The sequence below is a fragment of the Bubalus kerabau genome, chromosome 4, assembly GCF_029407905.1.
Source record: "Bubalus kerabau isolate K-KA32 ecotype Philippines breed swamp buffalo chromosome 4, PCC_UOA_SB_1v2, whole genome shotgun sequence".
NCBI lineage: Eukaryota > Metazoa > Chordata > Mammalia > Artiodactyla > Bovidae > Bubalus > Bubalus kerabau.
This window is the reverse complement of record NC_073627.1, coordinates 168,480,018-168,500,247: the sequence shown is the minus strand read 5'-3', so window position 1 is coordinate 168,500,247 and position 20,230 is coordinate 168,480,018. Positions and strand designations below refer to the sequence as shown.

General features: G+C 43.7%; 1 protein-coding gene across 2 annotated transcripts in view; it reads left to right on the top strand.

Annotated features, from left to right (window-relative positions):
* EPB41L4B (erythrocyte membrane protein band 4.1 like 4B) overlaps positions 1 to 13,316 on the top strand; it is a 170,608-nt gene extending 157,292 nt beyond the window's left edge. For both annotated transcript variants that reach the window (XM_055579252.1, XM_055579253.1), the window contains 3 exons: positions 1,043 to 1,111; positions 9,685 to 9,830; positions 11,010 to 13,316. In XM_055579252.1, the coding sequence (XP_055435227.1) occupies positions 1,043 to 1,111; positions 9,685 to 9,830; positions 11,010 to 11,079 (285 nt within the window). In that variant the 3' untranslated portion in view covers positions 11,080 to 13,316. The remainder of the gene's footprint in view (positions 1 to 1,042; positions 1,112 to 9,684; positions 9,831 to 11,009) is intronic.
* Positions 13,317 to 20,230: the final 6,914 nt, after the last annotated feature.

The window sequence follows — 20,230 nt, the reverse complement described above, 5'->3', positions numbered from 1 at the left end:
CAGTTGAGACCTACTCAACTCCCTCAGAAACCCTCAGCAGATTTGGGTCTGATCTGATGTGTTCCTGTGCATCCCTATCTTACCCCCTATTAGAATGATTCGAAGCCATCAAGTAACTACTGTCCGTAGGCAAGACCCTGAAAGACACTAAAGCGACTGCACGTGGGAAGTGGTGGCCTTGGCGTCTTGGCTGCAGCCCTCTGGTGGAAGTGGAACAGTGTGCGTCCACCAGCAGCCAGTTGCTGCACCCCGAGGCTGCAGACAAAGCTAGTGCCGGTCATCAGGACCCTGGGCCTGCTGGCAGTCTTCGAGGCCAACTTAAAGAAACAACCCCTCCCCACCCCCTCTCCTCCAAAGGCCTCTAGGAGGCCAAAGGTGAAATGACCCAAGAGAAAGAAATGGAAGCAAAGGCTCTTGATGGCCAATTGGCGCTACCTGATCCTGCAGGATAACCCTCTCCAGACACCAGCACAGGGCACTTGTGATCACCATGCCTTCTGTCCCCAAGGCCATGGTGGTAGGAGTCTTCCAGGCTTACCCGGGTTCCCCTGAGGTTTCCCTCTATTGCCCAGAGTTTACAGGGAGCCTGACAACTAAAGTGAATGGGCAGCGAGCCCTCCTGGCCTGATTAGTCCAGGCCTCCTGGTACTCTGTCCACTGTGATAGACTCTGTGCCCTATCAGTGGCGTCCAGTCCATTCCCCACAGCTGCAGAGGGGCCATCAGCAGGCCCCCACGTGGCCCCTCGCCTCCTCATTACACCCCCTGGCTACGGTCAGGGTGAGGCAGTGTAGTGCCCTGCAAACACAAGACTCCAGCCTGTCTTCCGTGCAGAGGCCTAGCCCTATGGCGCAGCTCCAGGCTCAGATACAGCCGCTAGGCAACTCTCGTAGGGGCCCTTGGTTTACTTCCTCAGCAGGCAAGGAAGGCTCGGTGTGTGTGCTCCTGTATCCTTCGGTCCAGTTTAAAAGTGTGCTGCCAAAGATTTCAAAGCTTTGTTTTCTAATCTGAAAGTAACACTCTTCTCTGTCTCTTTTTTGAAGATAAAAACATTCCCGGCTGATACAGTGACCCCTTTTCCTGATCCTTTCATAACAGGGCCGCAGTTTACCGTAAGTAGATCCGGAAAACAGATCCGTGTTTTAAGACATAGTTTCCCGGTGGCTTGCTTTCCTGAGGATTGCCAGCTGACGATGCCAACAGCTCATGTGTATTTATTTATTTTTGGCTGCGTTGTTTCTTAGTTGCGACATGCGGGATTTTTTTTTTTTTAGTGCATGGGCTTCTCTCTAAAACCGTGGCGCACGGGTTTAGTTGCCCCGAGGCATATGGGATCTTAGTTCCTGGACCAGGGGTGAAACCTGCATCCCCTGCTTTGGAAGGTGGGTTTTTAACCACTGGACCACCAGGGAAGCCCCACCAACAGCTTCTTTTGATCACTGTGAACTCTGTGAGGCTGAGAAGAAGTTGGGGTTTTGGGGTCAGCATTTTCGAGTTATTTTATTTTATTGAGGTGAGCTTCACGTAACATAAAATTAACAATTTCTGAAGTGACAATTTAGTGGCATTTAGTACATTCAGTGTCATGCAACTACCACCTCTAATTCTAAAACCTTCCCATCACCCCCAAAGGAAATCTCATCCCCAGTCACCAGTCATCCCCATTTCCCCCTTCACTCTGGCCCTTGTCAGCCACCGATTTGCATTTTGTCTCTTTGGATTTGCCTAGTTTGGATATTCCATAAAAATAGGATCATACACTATGTGACCTGTGTCTAGTTTCTGTCACTTAGCATCATGTTTGTAAGATTTATGTATGCTGTAGGATGTATCAGTATTTTATCTCTTCTTATGGAGGAATAATATTCCATTTGCACTTATATACCACAATTTGTTGATCTATCCATTCATGGATGGGTTTGGGGTTCTCCCCACTTTTTGGCTACTGTGAATAACACTGCTATGAACATGCATGTACATGCATTTATCAGACTCTCTGTTTTCAATACTTTGGGGTTGGATCTGCATCTTGATAATGGTATGATTTATGATTTTAAGTGAAGATTTTGCCACTCTGAGCACCAGTCTCCTTTTATTTAAAGTGGAAATAGTAATAAGAACATCCTCCTCCTCATATCTGGTTGAGGCAAGGGTCAAAAGGGATCAAGAACTTGCAAGTACTCGACCATGCTCAGACCATCCCACGGATGTCAAGTAGAATTGTCATTCCTCAATGCTGGAGAGGCAGGGTGGTGTAATAACAAGAGCAGGTAGTCATGACAACCGGCTTTCCTGTTGCCATGGCTCTCTGTGTCGCTGAGCAGCTTATTTAAACTCTCTGCAAACTGCTGAAATGTTTTTAAACATTTAAATGTTGTAGTTTCCTCATCTGCAAAGTGAGAGAGTTCGATGATTTTCAAGATTCTCTTCAGTTCCTCAACTTTTTTCTTTAAGAGCTTGTGTAAAAGCTCACTCTCTGATGAGCAGAAGTAGGGAGTTTAGGCTCCCTCCTCTCTCTCCTGAGGCTTCCCTGGTGGCTCAGTGGTAAAGAATCTGCCTCCTAATGCAGGAGAAGCAGGTTCAATCCCCTGGGTCGGGAAGATCCTTTGGAGAAGGAAATGGTAATCCCCTCCATTATTCTTGCCTGGAAAATCTGATGGACAGAGGATCCTGGGGGGTTACAGTCCATGGAGTTGCAAAAAGTTGGGCATAACTGAATACCCATGCATGCCTCTTTCCTCTCCCTCCCTCTTCCTCCCAGGGATCAGAGTTTGCAATTCCTAGAACCACATGGTCCCTGAGGTTCCTTCCAAAGGTCAATCTAGAGGATCTTCTGGGCGGGCTGTGTGGTGCCCTAGGGATAGCTCAAAGTGCAGTCTCAGGGGCTGGCTGATTGTCACTACCTGAGGTGGCTTCAGCCATATGAACAGGAGGGTGTGAGCAGTGGCTGATTCAGGTCTGAGGATGAACAGACCTGGGAAGGTGTTCAACAGTCCGTGCAGAGACAAAAGCAGGTTTCTAGAACAATCCATGGGGCTTCCCATGTGGTGCTACTGGTAAAGAACCAGCTAGCAAATAGAGGAGACATAAGAGATGTGAGTTCTGTTCCTGGGTCAGGAAGAGCCCCTGGAGAAGGGCATGGCAACCCACTTTTCAGTGTTCTTGCTGGAGAATCCCATGGATAGAGGAGCCTGGTGAGCTACAGTCCATGAGGTCACACAGAACGGACACAACTGCAGCGACTTAGCATGCACACGTGCAGAACAATCTGCACTAGGGTCATGATCAGCTTCCAGCACCTGTCTTTTAAGGAACAGAGGGCAGAGACACAGGGGCTGGGCCAGGCATTCAGTGCTGCTGCCAGATACTCATCTGGCCCCTGCAGTTGGGCTGGGCACAGCTTCCTTAGCTGGAGGCTCCGGCTCCACTTCCTCTGCTGGCCATGGCGGGCACTCTGGCCTGCTGCCCAGCCTTGGCAGTACTGTAAGACACCCAGGGAAGCCCTTCCTAAAAAGCCAGGGGCCGAGATGGAGCAGGAAGCCAATGTCAGAAACCATGCTGGGACTTTGAAGAACAGGGCAAGAGTGGCTTGAAGGCAGCTAGAGCAGGCAGAGGGAGCAGCATGAGCCAGAGTCCTGGGGCAGAGGGGGCATCCCACCTCCAGGGGACTGAACTGAGGCCAGTGGGCATAGAAGGCAGAGAGCAAGGGTGTGGGGCACGAGAGGAGGAAGGGGAGGAAAGCAGGGACAAACCCTGCAGGGCACAGCCATGCTTGGCTGAGCTCAGATCGGAAGTCCTTCAACGAGAAGCCTTTGAAGGACTCTGAGCAGGGCAGGGCCAGGGCAGCTGCATTTGGCGATGACCCCTGTGATGGCAGTGAGAGGAGCTGGGGTCAGGCAGTGTGGGCTCTGAGCAGTCGTCTAGAAACCTCGAACAGTAGTTCAAGGGAAAGAAGGCAGAGAGCTTGGCCCAGAATGCTGTTGATGGTGGAGGTGGATAGATGTGCACAGATCGGGGAAATATTTAAGAGGCTGGTGAGGAACTGGATTGGATGAGGGAGAGAAAGGGCCAGAAATAGCTCTAAGATTTCTGACTTGCAGAATGTGGATGGAGAGTGGGTGCATTCAGAGACAAGGAAATTTTAGGGAAGACTGAACCAGGAGAAATAATGAATTTGCCTCTTGCAAATGTGTTAGAAATGCCTTGGAAATGCCTGGATGGAAATAGTGAATGGGCAGCTGGATCAGTTCAGTTCAGTTACTCAGTCGTGTCTGACTCTGCAACCCCATGGACTGCAGCGCACCAGGCCTCCCTGTCCATCACCAACTCCCGGAGCTTACTCAAACTCATGTCCATCGAGTCGGTGATGCCATCCAACCATCTTGTGCTCTGTCATCCCCTTCTCTTCCTGCCTTCAATATTTTCCAGCATCAGGGTCTTTTCTAATGAGTCAGTTCTTCCCATCAGGTGGCCAAAGTACTGGAGCTTCAGCTTTAGCATCAGTCCTTCCAATGAATATTCAGGATTGATTTCCTTTAGTATACGGGTTTGATCTCATTACTGTCCAAGGGTCTCTCAAGAGTCTTCTCCAACACCACAGTTCAAAAGCATCAATTCTTTGGTGCTCAGCTTTCTTTGTGGTCCAACTGTCAAATCCGTACATGACTACTGGAAAAACCATAGCTTTGACTAGATGGACCTTTGTTGGCAAAGTAATGTCTCTGCTTTTTAATATGCTATATAAGTTTGTCATAGTTTTTCTTCCAAGGAGCAAGCATCTTTTAATTTCATGGCTGCAGTCACCATCTGCAGTGACTTTGGAGGCCAAGAAAATAAAGTCTGTCACCGTTTCCATTGTTTCCCCATCTATTTGCCATGAAGTGATGGGACCAGATGCCATGATCTTCATTTTTTGAATGTTTAATTTTAAGCAGGTTTTTCACTCTCCTCTTTCACTTTCATCAAGAGGCTCTTTGGTTCCTCTTCACTTTCTGCCATACGGGTGGTGTCATCTGCATATCTGAGGTTATTGATACTTTTCCTGGCTTGTGCTTGATTCCAGCTTGTGCTTCATCCAGCCCAGCATTTCACATGATGTACTCTGCATCATATGACCTAAATCAAATCCCTTATGACTATACAGTGGAACTGAGAAATAGATTTAAGGGACTAGATCTGATAGACAGAGTGCCTGATGAACTATGGACAGAGGTTCGTGACATTGTACAGGAGACAGGGAGCAAGACCATCCCCAAGAAAAAGAAGTGCAAAAAAGCAAAATGGCTGTCTGAGGAGGCCTTACAAATAGCTGTGAAAAGAAGAGAAGTGAAAAGCAAAGGAGAAAAGGAAAGATATACCCATCTGAATGCAGAGTTCCAAAGAATAGCAAGGAGAGATAAGAAAGCCTTTCTCAGCGATCAATGCAAAGAAATAGAGGAAAACAATAGAGTGGGAAAGACTAGAAATCTCTTCAAGAAAATTAGAGATACCAAGGGAACATTTCATGCAAAGATGGGCTCAGTAAATTACAAAAATGGTATGGACCTAACAGAAGCAGAAGCTATTAAGAAGAAGTGGCAAGAATACACAGAAGAACTGTACACAAAAGATCTTCATGACCCAGATAATCACGAAGGTGTGATCACTCACACTCACCTAGATCCAGACATCCTGGAATGTGAAGTCAGGTGGGCCTTAGGAAGCATCACTAAGAACAAAGCTAGTGGAGGCGATCGAATTCCAGTTGAGCTATTTCAAATTCTAAAAGATGATGCTGTGAAAGTGCTGCATTCAATATGTCAGCAAATTTGGAAAACTCATCAGTGGGCACAGGACTGGAAAAGGTCAGTTTTCATTCCATCCCAAAGAAAGGTAATGCCAAAGAATGCTCAAACTACCGCACAATTGCACTCATTTCATACGCCAGTAAAGTAATGCTCAAAATTCTCCAAGCCAGGCTTCAGCAATACATGAACCGTGAACTTCCAGATGTTCAAGCTGTTTTAGAAAAGGCAGAGGAACCAGAGATCAAATTGCCAACATCCGCTGGATCATCAAAAAAGCAAGAGAGTTCCAGAAAAACATCTATTTCTACTTTATTGACGATGCCAAAGCCTTTGACTGTGTGGATCACAATAAATTGTGGAAAATTCTGAAAGAGATGGGAATACCAGACCACCTGACCTGCCTCTTGAGAAACCTGTATACAGGTCAGGAAGCAACAGTTAGAACTGAACAGGGAACAACAGACTGGTTCCAAATAGGAAAAGGAGTACGTCAAGGCTGTATATTGTCACCCTGCTTATTTAACTTATATACAGAGTACATCATGAGAAACGCTGGGCTGGAGGAAGCACAAGCTGGAATTAAGATTGCCGGGAGAAATATTAATAACCTCAGATATGCAGATGACACCACCCTTGTGGCAGAAAGTGAAGAAGAACTAAAGACAGCCTTAACATACTCCTTTCCCAATTTGGAACCAGTCCATTGTTCCATGTCCAGTTCTAACTATTGCTTCTTGACCTGCATACAGATTTCTCAGGAGGCAGGTAAGGTGGTCAGGTATTCCCATCTCTTGAAGAATTTTCCACAGTTTGTTGTGATCCACACAGTCAAAGACTTTAGCATAGTCAATGAAGCAGAAATAGATGTTTTTCTGGGATTCTCTTGCATTTCTATGATCCAACGGATGTTGGCAATTTGATCTCTGTTTCCTCTGCCTTTTCTACATCAGCTTGAACATCTGGAAGTTCTTTGTTCACATACTGCTGAAGCCTGGCTTGGAGAATTTTGAGCATTACTTTGCTAGCATGTGAGATGAGTGCTATTGTGCTGTAGTTTGAGCATTCTTTGGCATTGCTTTTCTTTGGGATTGGAATGAAAACTGACCTTTTCCAGTCCTGTGGCCACTGATGAGTTTTCCAAATTTGCTGACATATTGAATGCAGCACTTTCACAGCATCATCTTTTAGGATTTGAAATAGCTCAAGTGGAATTCCATCACCTCCAGTAGTTTTGTTCATAGTTATGCTTCCTCAGGCCCACTTGACTTCGCATTCCAGGATGCGTGGCTCTAGATGAGTGATTACACCATTTTGATTATCTGGGTCATGAAGATCTTTTTTGTACAGTTCTTCTGTGTATTCTTGCCACCTCTTCTTAATATCTTCTGCTTCTGTTAGGTCCATACCATTTCTGTCCTTAATTGTGCCCAACTTTGCATGAAATGTTCCCCTGGTATCTCTAATTTTCTTGAAGAGATCACTAGTCTTTCCCATTCTATTGTTTTCCTCTATTTCTTTGCATTGATCACTGAGGAAGTCTTTCTTATCTCTCCTTGCTATTCTTTGGAACTCTGGATTCAGATGTATATATCTTTCCTTTTCTCATTTGCCTTTTGCTTTTTGGCAGTTGGATATCCAAGTCTGTATCAGGAGAGAGGACTAAACTGGAGATTATAATTAGCAAGTTATTAATACCAACAGCTTGATGGTAATGGAAGCCAAATTCATAGGCTTCAGCTTCCTAATTTTCTTCCTCCTGTGCATCATATTCTCTTTTCCTCCCTACCAAGGTCAAGATACTTGACCTTGCTGTACAGTTGGCCTCTCCAGAGACTCCCTGACCCATCCTGTCCACAGTGAAGGGGGAGTTCAGCAGCTCCAGGGAATTCCATACAGTTATCCTGGTAGTTGATCCAGCATTGACCTTGTGCCTGGATTCAACAACTAGACTCCTTGGTTGGCTCTGAAGCCAGTTCCTACCTTGTATTTGAGCCTGTTGAGTCTACTTGATAGTCAGCCCAGGGCCTCGGTCTGTCTAAGATGAGGACCTCTGCCTGACTCTGGTCAGATTTCTGTCTCATGATCTTCTTCTTAACCTGGCCTGTCCCTATGTTACCTACTTTGTTCCAGCAAATGTTGGTTCATTCATTTCTTCATTCAGCAAATATTAAGAAGACGAGTACTCAGGGCTGAGATTTAATAACAGTAATTTTCACTGCTCCCTGAGGTCATTCTTGGGCTTCTCAGGTAGTGCGAGTGGTAAAGAACCCTACTACCAATTCAGAAGACTTAAGAAAACGTGGATTCAACCCCTGGGTTGGGAAGATCCCCTGGAGTAGGAAATGGCAACCCACTCCAGTATTCTTGCTTGGAGAATCCCATGGACCGAGGAGCCTGGTGGGTTACAGTCCATAGGGTCGCAAAGAGCTGGACATGACTGAAGTGACTTAGAGCACAAGGTCATTCTTAAATGAGGTTGGCTCTTTTTTTCCTATTTTGAGTGCATGGCAGTGAGGAATATAATGACTGTTGGTAAAGCTTGATGCCACTGCCTTGATTCATGCTAAGGCCCTGGTACCTTCCCCGCAATTGCCTTTGTATGTAAGTACATTTCCCTCTTTTCCAGAAAGAGTCAAAATTGGCATCAAAAGCCCAACCTACACCCACTGTATTGAAGCAACAAAATAACGTCTTACCCCAGCTCCTGTATCGGGAAGGCTGGACTCAGCCATGCTTTAAAATGACAAATTGAATTTCCTGTTCATGCTGCGTGACTGCTGTGGGTGGGCTATCCTTCTGCTCTGTGTTGCTTTGTTTCTGGGACCCTGGCTAATGGAGCAGCTGCCACTGGAACACTGCTGGTCACAGAGGCTGGGGGGAGGCGGGGAAAGAAGTGACAAATCACACAGCAGCACTTAACTCTTCCAGTGGAGATAAGACACGGTGGCTCGTTTCTGTGGCTAAAGCGAGGCACTGGCCATGCCCAACTTCAAAGTGGGGTCGAGGGGGACTTTCCTGGGGGTCCAGTGGTTAAGCCTCTGTGCTTCTGCTGCAGGGGCCACAGGTTTGATCCCTTGCTGGAGAGCTAAAGTCCCGCATGCCAGGAAGCAGAGCCAATAAATAAATAAAAATTTATTAAAAAACATTCTTAAAAGTAGGCTGGGGAAGTGTAATCCTACCATGTCCCTGGAAAGAAATGAGGCAGCATTATCTAAGGAACCACACAAGTGACCACTGCATCCAACGTTTGTGAAAGCCCCCTGTGGCAAACACCACATGCCAGCAACTCTGTGACGCTCTGTTCTTGTGGTCAGTCCTCTGGCATTGCTCCAGCTCAGTTCTGTCTCTGGAGGCAGTTGTAAAACAAACAGGGGCTTATATTTTTCAGCAGTAGTCTTTCAGGACTCTCAAAGATAAAGATTCTCCCCATTTAGAATCTTGGTTCTAAATACTGGTTCTTAGTGCTTACTGTGTGACCTCGGGAAGATTACTTAACGTCTCTGAGCTTCAGTTTCCTTTTCCATAAAAATCAGTTCCAAGATGTGCATCTTTCCACCTTCTAACATCTCTGAAATTAGAGTAGGTATTACACTAGTGGGCCTGACAGAGTTTGAATGGTTACTTTTTCTCTGTGGCGTGTGCAAAAAATGGTGTGTCTTATAAATGATGGTGTCTAATGTGATGGAACATGACCTCCCCCTTAAAGATTGTGAAGAGGTAACACATGTAAAGTGCTTAGCATAGTGGCTGGCACTAAATAAAATGGTTTAATACAAGGCTACTGATGAACTATTATTTAAAAATGACAGGGACTGTGTGGTAAGGGTGAGGAAACAGCTGACAATATGAAAATGAAACCCAAATTGAGGTTGACTTCCTCTTTTTTGTTTCCCCTCCAGGCAGACTTTAGAGACAGTAAGTTACAGTGCTGTCCTGGCCAGTCTTCCCCGCTGATTCCAGCAGCGACCCTGAGGCCCTTGACAGAGGCCGTGTCCACAGTGCAGACCATCTACACCATTCGGAAGCCTGTTTCTCCAGCAACCAGGTGTGTCAGAGCGGCAGGTGTCGACAGGTAACTCTGGTGACAGGGAAACCAGGCACAGGCTCATTGTGTTTGTCACATCTGCAACAATGTTTGTGACTGTCTTATCCATGCTTTTCTTCATGTATTCTCTAAGTATTTACTGAAAGGTCATCAAAGGCTGCTGCTGCTGCTAAGTTGCTTCAGTCATGTCCGACTCTGTGTGACCCCATAGACAGCAGCCCACCAGGCTCCCCCGTCCCTGGGATTCTCCAGGCAAGAACACTGGAGTGGGTTGCCATTTCCTCCTCCAATGCATGAAAATGAAAAGTGAAAGTGAAATCGCTCAGTTGTGTCTGACTCTTCGCGACCCCATGGACTGCAGCCTATAGGCTCCTCCGTCCATGGGATTTTCTAGGCAAGAGTGCTGGAGTGGGGTGCCATTGCCTTCTCCACATCAAAGGCTAGATAGTATTATTCTAGGTGCTAAGGATGTAGAGTGAGCAAAACAGAAGCCCCCCTAACCACAAACTGGCCCTCCAATTGTTCCCCACGCTTTCTCGATGCTCATGCACACATTTTCTTCATGAGTATGGTCAGTGTGTACATAATCCTTGATTACTTCCTCCATCAACGCATATCTTCTCTTTTCAACACTGATCCTGCTCTCACCACTTTCAGTTTCTTTGTATTCATGTCATGTGGTTAACCTCACTTGTTGCCATTACTAGATATTTGAGTTATATCCTATTTCAGATTAAGCTGGAGAGCCCCTGGAGAAGTGAATGGCTACCCACTCCAGTATTCTCATCTAGAGAATTCCATGGACAGAGGAGCCTGGCAGGCTGTAGTCCGTGGGGTCGCAAGGAGTTGGACACAACTGAGCGACTAACACCTGGACTTTCACATTGCTGAAAGGGTGCTACGTGCCAGGTCCTGTGTTCAGCTCTGAGGGTTCAGAGAGGAATGGTGTATATAACAGTCAGTCCTCTGAGGAGCGGTACCTGCAGAAGCTGAAGTCTGGTGGAGGAAATCCATAGGCAGCCAAGTTCAGGCCATTGTAGGGCTGGCAAATGGAGGGGTTCCTTAAGGAGCCTGAAAGAGCAAGTCAGGAGCTGAGCTTGGGAAATGGCATTTAAACTGAGGCTGCTCTTACCATTTTTGAGCGTGCATCTCACCATTTTGTCGCCTCCTCTTTCTCAGTGCAGAGACACTCCGGCAGGAACTGGAGAGAGAGAAAATGATGAAAAGACTGCTGATGACCGAACTGTGAAACTCTCCCCTGGCTGCCTGGAGGAGGGCATGGTGCCTTCTGTCCGTTTTCTTTCTTCGGGCTTCGTGCGCTCGCTGTAGCACAGCATACAAACGTGTGCTCTGGTCGCCCAGGTCTCCATGGCCAGTCAAAGCCAACCTCTGGCTTGACTTTTATTGGAAAAGTTATTTGCCGTCTCCTGAGTATTAGACGTTTTCCTACTACTCAATGTAGTTGAGACAAAATTTGGTAAGCCTAGGAGAAGAAAGATGGGAAAACCGGGATTCCTTTTCAGAAGCACCTGTGTGTACATATTAATAACCACAGGGGTTAATATGGCATGGAATCCTTTGCTCTCAGTCTCAACCATGTGATTTTGTATGACTGACACTTGCACCAAGCTTTGACTGTTTGTTAAAGAGTCATTTTTAATGAGAGAATAATTCTTTACTGCTGGTTTTTCATTTACACTGGTAAATGCACAGATCTTATAAAGTCTTTAACATTCATTTTTATTCAGACACGAGTAGGTGAACTAAAAAAGGAAAGTTGCAATCACCAGGACTGAAGTTATTTCAGCTTAATCAGAAATATAATTTAACTTGTGAATTTGGGGGTTATGATATTATTGGGGATACATAGAATTTATTATTGAACCCAAAGTAAAAGCTTAAATTGTCTGAAATAGTTGAAATTGTCTAAAAATCCTTACAAAGGGATTTGATAGCAGGATTCATTTGGGTGTTCCATGAAGGAAAATTATCTCTAAAGTTGATCAACTCATGTCCTGTTGATAGAAACTTGACCAGAAGAAACTTTGCTCTTTTTTATCTAGTTTCAAGAAATGTGTTTTTAAATTTTTCTTATGCACTTGAACAACTTTGCAGGAATAAAAGAACCCCCTAACCACAAACTGGCCCTCCAAATTGTTCCCCACGCTTTCTCGATGCTCATGCACACATTTTCTTCATGAGTATGGTCAGTGTGTACATAATCCTTGATTACTTCCTCCATCAACGCATATCTTCTCTTTTCAACACTGATCCGGCTCTCACCACTTACAGTTTCTTTGTATTCATGTCATGTGGTTAACCTCACTTGTTGCCATTACTAGATATTTGAGTTATATCCTATTTTTCATTCTCATAAATAGTGCTGCTATGAATGTCTTTGTAAAAAATAAAATGTTTCTTCCTTTGGACTCTTCCCTTGGGAGTATCTCCAGAGAGAGATGACAAGGTCAAAGAGCATGAAGTATTTTATAGCTCTTGTTTCATATTGTCAGATTGCTTTCTAGAAAGATCTAGTCTCCTGGTTGAAAGGACCTTAAAGGTCATCAAGTTCAGCCTCCCATCTTCTCTGAATGCTTGAATCCCCTCTACAATTTTTGATGCCACCAGCAATGTATAAGCATTTCTATTTACCAGTAGTTCTGCCTGTATTGGGTTTTGCCATTTTTATTTATTTTTGCTAGTTTAATAAGTACGTATAGTTGTTCTTAAAAGGTTGTTTTATTTCATTAATTGCTAGCAAAGCTGAGCACTTTTCCATGTGATGACTTAGTAGCTGTATTTCCTTGTGTGTAAAATATCCATCCATTTCTTATGACCACTTAAGTGGGATTGATCTCATATATTTGTATCAGAATTGTATTTTTATGTTGTATTGTATACTTGCTCTCCTCTCCCTCTCCTTAAATCTGAATGGTGCCAATAATTTGATACTAATGATATATAAAAAAAAAAGCAATGCCTCATTGACTAGCATTGTTGTGAAATGAGGTAATGTACGCAAATATTCAGATAACAGAGGATTAACCCTTTTAAGTGATGAATCTTTAAAATTTTAATATTTTTTGAGGGAAATCTTTCTAAAATATATTACGCACTTCCCTGCCTTAGTAAACAGAGTACACTGGAGAGTATTTAACCTTTTCTTGATGAGTCATGGTCATCATTACAAACATCAGCCCCGTTTGTACCTTGGTGTGGTGTCGTGATGTCAAGAGCCTGTCCAAACGTGCAGGGCTTGGCTTGCCTTTCACAGACTAACACTCTTCTCATTGATGGTTTGCACTGCTGTCTGCTCTATTGGTGAAGCTCTTGGGGCAACTGTGGTATCTGGGAACTTTTACCCCCTTCCATACTACCCGATCCCTGGCTGTATTTAAACAGCTTTCGCCGTTCTTTCTGTTGTGCACACGATACAAAATGTGTTCCTGTACAATATGGGGGAAGTGTTTGTGTCCCGGGTTGTCACGTCCTGCCGATCCCTCCTTTTCTGACCTGCTTTCTGAGTCTTCTGCTCTTCACCTCCTGCTCTCTGATGGAAACCTCCAGGGCAAAACTGAAGTTTCCTTGAGGAAGCCAGGAAAAGCAGTGCTGCATACGAGTCAGGTTGGCTTTGCGTCTGAGGAGGGGTGGTGCATGGGGTTTTCGGCCATTGTTCTCAGGAGGCTCTGAGCCTGCTGCTGCTTCCTCCACGCCCCCCTGCGTCACAGATGTTTCGGAAGGTTGATGTCACTGAAGTCTGATCACGAACAAGTTGGCTGTTACTGTATATGAAAACCCAGTACCTCTGGCAGCTGAACTCTAACCAGTAAAATCAAGAGGATTCCACCCTTTCGGCAGTTGTCCTGTTATTTGCCTATGTGCATGGATGTTGGGTGCTTGGAGTTGGGACCTGAGAAGATGACATTGTGTTGGGTGGATTCATAGCGATAAAAATGAATTGGTATAGTCACTTCACCTTTAAAAAAAAAAAAACTTAAACCCAAAATAACAGTACCGTACAATCACACAACACATCATATGTCCAGGAAGAAAAATCAGCTTGCTGACATAATCATTCCAGAGCAAGGGTTCCAAACTGTAGGCCACAGACTCCTGGTGGACATGGGGAAAGTGAAATTGTCAGTCAATCAGTCATGTCTGACTCTCTGTGACCCAATGGACTGTAGACCTCCAAGGCTCCTCTGTCCATGGAAATCTCCAGGCAAGAATACTGGAGTGGGTAGCCATTCCCTTCTCCAAGGGATCTTCCCGACCCAAGGATCAAACTTGGGTCTCCTGCATTGCAGGCAGATTCTTTACTGTCTGACCCACCAGGGAAGCCTGGTGGACACGGGGGTGGTGAGTTAATGCAAGTGGTCTGGGAATCCTGCAACCCTGAGTTTCTGGATTGTAGACTACATAGGAGATCCTTATGTTTGAAGAATTTAAAAACTAGGTCCTAGAGAATTTGGAAGATTCCACCTGAATTCACTCCAAAATTTATACCCCCAGAAAAGCACAAGAATATTCTGATGTCACCTTTATCTTTCTTAACCATCTCAAATATCACAGCTTTTTAAAAACTTGAAATTCACCATGTTAACCATTTTAAAGTATAATCCGTATTTTTTTTTAGCATCTTCATAATATCATATCAGTTCAGTTCAGTTGCTCAGTCGTGTCCGACTCTTTGCGACCCCATGAACCAAAGCACACCAGGCCTCCCTGTCCATCACCAACTCCCGGAGTTTATTCAAACGCATGTCCATTGAGTCGGTGATGCCATCCAACCATCTCATCCTCTGTCATCCCCTTCACTTCCTGCCCTCAATCTTTCCCAGCATCAAGGTCTTTTCAAATGAATCAGCTCTTCTCATCAGGTGGCCAAAGTATCGGAGTTTCAGCTTCAACTTCAGTCCTTCCAATGAACACCCAGGACTGATCTCCTTTAGGATGAACTGGTTGGATCTCCTTGCAGTCCAAGGGACTCTCAAGAGTCTTCTCCAACACCACAGTTCAAAAGCATCAATTCTTCGGCACTCAGCTTTCTTTATAGTCCAACTCTCACATCCATACATGACTACTGGAAAAACCATAGCCTTGCCTAGACGGACCTTTGTTGACAAAGTAATATCTCTGCTTTTAATATGCTGTCTAGGGTGGTCATAACTTTCCTTCCAAGGAGTAAGTGTCTTTTAATTTCATGGCTGCAATCACCATCTGCAGTAATTTTGGAGCCCCCCTCAAAAAAGTCAGCCACTGTTTCCATTGTTTCCCCATCTATTTCCCATGAAGTGATGGGACTGGATGCCATGATCTTAGTTGTCTGAATGTTGAGTTTTAAGCCAGGTTTTTCACTCTCCTCTTTCACTTTCATCAAGAGGCTCTTTAGTTCTTCTTCACTTTCTGCCATAAGGGCCATATCATCTGCTTATCTGAGGTTATTGATATTTCTCCTGGCAGTCTTGATTCCAGCTTGTGCTTCTTCCAGCCCAGCGTTTCTCAGGATGTACTCTGCATATAAGTTAAATAAGCAGGGTGACAATATACAACCTTGACACACTCCTTTTCCTATTTGGAACCAGTCTGTTGTTCCATGTCCAGTTCTAACTGTTGCTTCCTGACCTGCATACAGATTTCTCAAGAGGCAGGTCAGGTGGTCTGGTATTCCCATCTCTTTCAGAATTTTCCATAGTTTATTGTGATCCACACAGTCAAAGGCTTTGGCATAGTCAATAAAGCAGAAACAGATGTTTTTCTGGAACTCTCTTGCTTTTTCCATGATCCAGTGGATGTTGGCAATTTGATCTCTAGTTCCTCTGCCTTTTCTAAAACCAGCTTGAACATCTGGAAGTTCACAGTTTACGTATTGCTGAAGCCTGGCTTGGAGAATTTTGAGCATTACTTTACTAGCGTGTGAGATGAGTGCAATTGTGCGGTAGTTTGAGCGTTCTTTGGATTGCCTTTCTTTGGGATGGAATGAAAACTGACCTTTTCCAGTCCTGTGGCCACTGATGAGTTTTCCAAATTTGCTGACATATTGAGTGCAGCACTTTCACAGCATCATCTTTTAGGATTTTAAATAGCTCAACTGGAATTCCATCACATTCACTAGCTTTGTTCGTAGTGATGCTTCCTCAGGCCCACTTGACTTCACAGTCCAGGATATCTAGCTCTTGGTGAGTGATCACACAATCATGATTATATGGGTCATGAAGATCTTTTTTGTATAGTTCTTTTGTGTATTCTTGCCACCTGTTCTTAATAGCTCTGCTTCTGTTAGGTCCATACCATTTCTGTCCTTTATTGAGCCCATCTTTGCATGAAATGTTCCCTTGGTATCTCTAATTTTCTTGAAGAGATCTCTAGTCTTTCCCATTCTATTGTTTTCCTCTGTTTTTTTGCCTTTAACGCTGAGGAAGGCTTTCTTATCTCTTCTTGCTATTCTTTGGAACTCTGCATTCAAATATCTTTCCCTTTCTCCTTTGCTTTTCACTTCTCTTCTTCTCACAGCTATTTGTAAGGCCTCCTCAGACAGCCATTTTGCTTTTTTGCATTTCTTTTTCTTGGGGATGGTCTTGATCCCTGTCTCCTGTACAGTGTCATGAACCTCTGTCCATAGTTCATCAGGCACTCTGTCTATCAAATCTACTGTCTTAAATCTATTTCTTGCTTCCACTGTATAATCAGAAGGGATTTGATTTAGGTCATACCTGAATGGTCTAGTGGTTTTCCCCACTTTCTTCAATTTAAGTCTGAATTTGGCAATAAGGAGTTCATGATCTGAGCCACAGTCAGCACCCGGTCTTGTATTTACTGACTGTATAGAGCTTCTCATCTTTGGCTGCAAGGAATATAATCAGTCTGATTTCAGTGTTGACCATCTGGTGATGTCCATGTATAGAGTCTTCTCGTGTGCTGTTGGAAGAGGGTGTTTGCTATGACCAGTATATTCTCCTGGCAAAACTCTATTAGCCTTTGCCCTGCTTCATTCTGTACTCCAAGGCCAAATTTGCCTGTTACTCCAGGTGTTTCTTGACTTCCTACTTTTGCATTCCAGTCCCCTATAATGAAAAGGACATCTTGTTTGGGTATTAGTTCTAAAAGGTCTTGTAGGTCTTCACAGAACCATTCAACTTCAGCTTATTCAGGGTTACTGGTCAGGGCATAGACTTGGATTACCGTGATATTGAATGTTTTGCCCTGGAAACAAACAGAGATCATTCTGTCGTTTTTGAGATTGCATCCAAGTACTGCATTTTGGGCTCTTTTGTTGACTATGATGGCTACTCCATTTCTTCTGAGGGATTCCTGCCCACAGTAGTAGATCTAATGGTCATCTGAGTTAAATTCACCCATTCCAGTCCATTTGAGTTCGCTGATTCCTAGAATGTCGACGTTCACTCTTGCCATCTCCTGTTTGACCACTTACAATTTGCTTTGATTCATGGACCTAACATTCCAGGTTCCTATACAATATTGCTCTTTACAGCATCGGACCTTGCTTCTATCACCAGTCACATCCACAACGGGTGTTGTTTTTGCTTTGGCTCCATCCGTTCATTCTTTCTGGAGTTATTTCTCCACTGATCTCCAGTAGCATATTGGGCACCTACCGACCTGGGGAGTTCCTCTTTCATTCAGTTCAGTCAGTTCAGTCGCTCAGTCACGTCTGACTCTTTGTGACCCCATGAACCGCAGCACAGCAGGCCTCCCTGTCCATCACCAACTCCCGGAGTTCACCCAAACCCATGTCCATCGAGTCGGTGATGCCATCCAACCATCTCATCCCCTTCTTCTCCTGCCCTCAATCTTTCCCAGCGTTAGGGTCTTTTCAAATGAGTCAGCTTTTCACATCAGGTGGCCAAAGTATTGGAGTTTCAGCTTCAACTTCAGTCCTTCCAATGAACACCCAGGACTCGTCTCCTTTAGGATGGACTGGTTATAAACACAACTAATTCCAGAACATTTCCAGGATTCCAAAAAAAGCTCCATATCTGTAGTCAGTATCAGTTCTTCCCCCACCCATTTTTTAACAATCATTAATTTACCTTCTGTCTTCAGATTTCTATGGATTTGCCTATTCCGAACATTTCTAAAACATGGAATCACATAATATGTGGTTCTTTGTGCTGGCCTCTTTCACTTAACATTGTGTTTTCAAGGTTTGCCCATGTAATAGCATGTGTCATTTCTTTTTTAATGGCTATATCATATTCCACTTATGGCTATGCCACATCTTATTTATCCACTCATCAGCTGATAGACATTTGGCTTGCTTTCACTCTTTGGCTATTATGAATAATATGAACATTTGTGCCCCGCTTTTCAAACTCTTGGGCATATAACTGAAATAGAAGTAGCTGGGTCATACAACAACTCTTTGTTGATCTTTTTGAGGAATTTCCAAGATCACTGCTTTTATATCATAAACAGTCAAAAGTGAAAAAAATCACGCATATTACTAGACAAACAGAAGCATGGGCAAACCTGTTGTTACTGGTCAGGTACCAAGGTGCAGTGCTAGATTTTTGGGTGGAGCAGGGTTGTGAAATTTATAACAGAAAAAAAGTTATTTTAGAGAAATGGCTTTGGTGAGAAGAGAAGAGAAGGGGGCTTTTTCTAAAAAAATGAAAATGAAATTAAACTCAGGTTCACCTCTAAGTTCCTATTTGAATAGCCAACTCTTGTTCAGGCAGTGGTCTCAGGAAAAGTTCTTCCTTGGAAATTGTGTATGAAAGGGAAAACCACAATATTTCTTGGCCACTCGGTGGATTCATGTTGCCGGGGAGCAGAGGATATGAAAAACCTGGGCTGAAACAAAGCAGAGAACATGTGCTGAGAGTAAGAACAGGTCTCCCTCCAGGGATCAAATCTTGTGAGAAAACAAAAATAAGAAAATTTCAGGACTTTTCCCTAGCAGTCCCGTGGTGATGACATCACCTTCCAATGCAGGAGGTATGGGTTCAGTCCCTGGTCGGGCAGCTAGGATCCCACATGCCTCGTGGCCATAAAAACAAAACATAGAAGCTGTATTGTAAGAAATTCAATAACCGTTTTTTTTTTTTTTTAATGGTCCACATAAAATAAAAAAAATCTTAAGAAAGAAGATCCCAAAAGACAATTTATCTGGATGGGAGATATCCTCATGAAAGAAAGAAGCCAAGTCCATAGGGAAACCAGAGGAGGTTCTAAAACCCTGAAGTGGCATGAAGACTTGAAGTAACCTATGAAGATTGTGGGTGTTCTCCCTAGAAAAATCCACATGTCACACGTTATTCCAGCACTTTCATTGGATCTTCACACCATTTCTGAAGCCCATCTAAGGCCTCCTTTGAGTCCATGGACCCCAGGTCCTTGATCATGGTTTTAGGTCATTGAAATCAGTTTATCTCCATGCCTCATTTTAGGCTGTGGGTGCCCAACATTCTCTGTAAAGAAAAAAATAAAAAAGCCCACATGATTTTATCAGGCTAGTTTACCAGAGAATGGCTTGATTTTAACATACTTTCTTTCTAGCATCAACATTGTTAATTGTATTAATTTAAATGAAGGCAATAAAAATAAAGTAACAGGTAACAACTTGGATTCCCAAATCAGTGAATCAGCATCAAAATCGGAAGTCCAGTGCTTGCCATTTAAATCTGGCCTTATCTTTCCTGGTAAACAGGAAGATGAGAAAAGAAAAACATTTCACTTTTTAAAGAACAAGGTGTTTTCTTAAATTTTTTTAAGGACAACTCTTTAACAGATTTTCAGTTGATGAATTTTTTATATTTTAGAATTTTATCTTTTGCAAAGCTACGTTTTGCCTAGCTTTGCAAAAAACAAATCTCTTTGTTTTGATTTCTAAAGTCACTATAGTTCATCTTACCTTTTTCAAGCAATAAATATGATCTGTTTCTTGCAACAACTAGAATATTGGGAGACCTAGTGAAACCCAGGGTTTCCATGAATTATACCAGAATCACCTGTCAGGTGATTTAAACGCCAACTGGACAACCCACCATCAGTGTTAAGTGATACCTAAAAGCAAACATTTGACCTCTGGGACATAAAATTCTTCTCAATTTCCACAGCAGTATTCTGTCTCCCATCTGACCTGCGCCAAAAAAAAAAAAAAAAATTTGCAATCACGTTTCTTTTGAATATTTGTATAGCATAACCATTGGCATATTCATTCATGCCATTTATAATATTGAACCCTATTGATCCTCACCTCCACCATTTTACCTAATCTCCATTGAATCCTGGAGGTTGCTAATCACCACCACAAACAGCCTGATTTCTGGTTCTACATTAGAAACCTCTACACTTTTCTGCCACCGTAATTATTTTCTTTGTTTATGAAATAAAATTTAAAAGCAAGCTAGAATGCTGGCTCTGAAACACCAGCATAA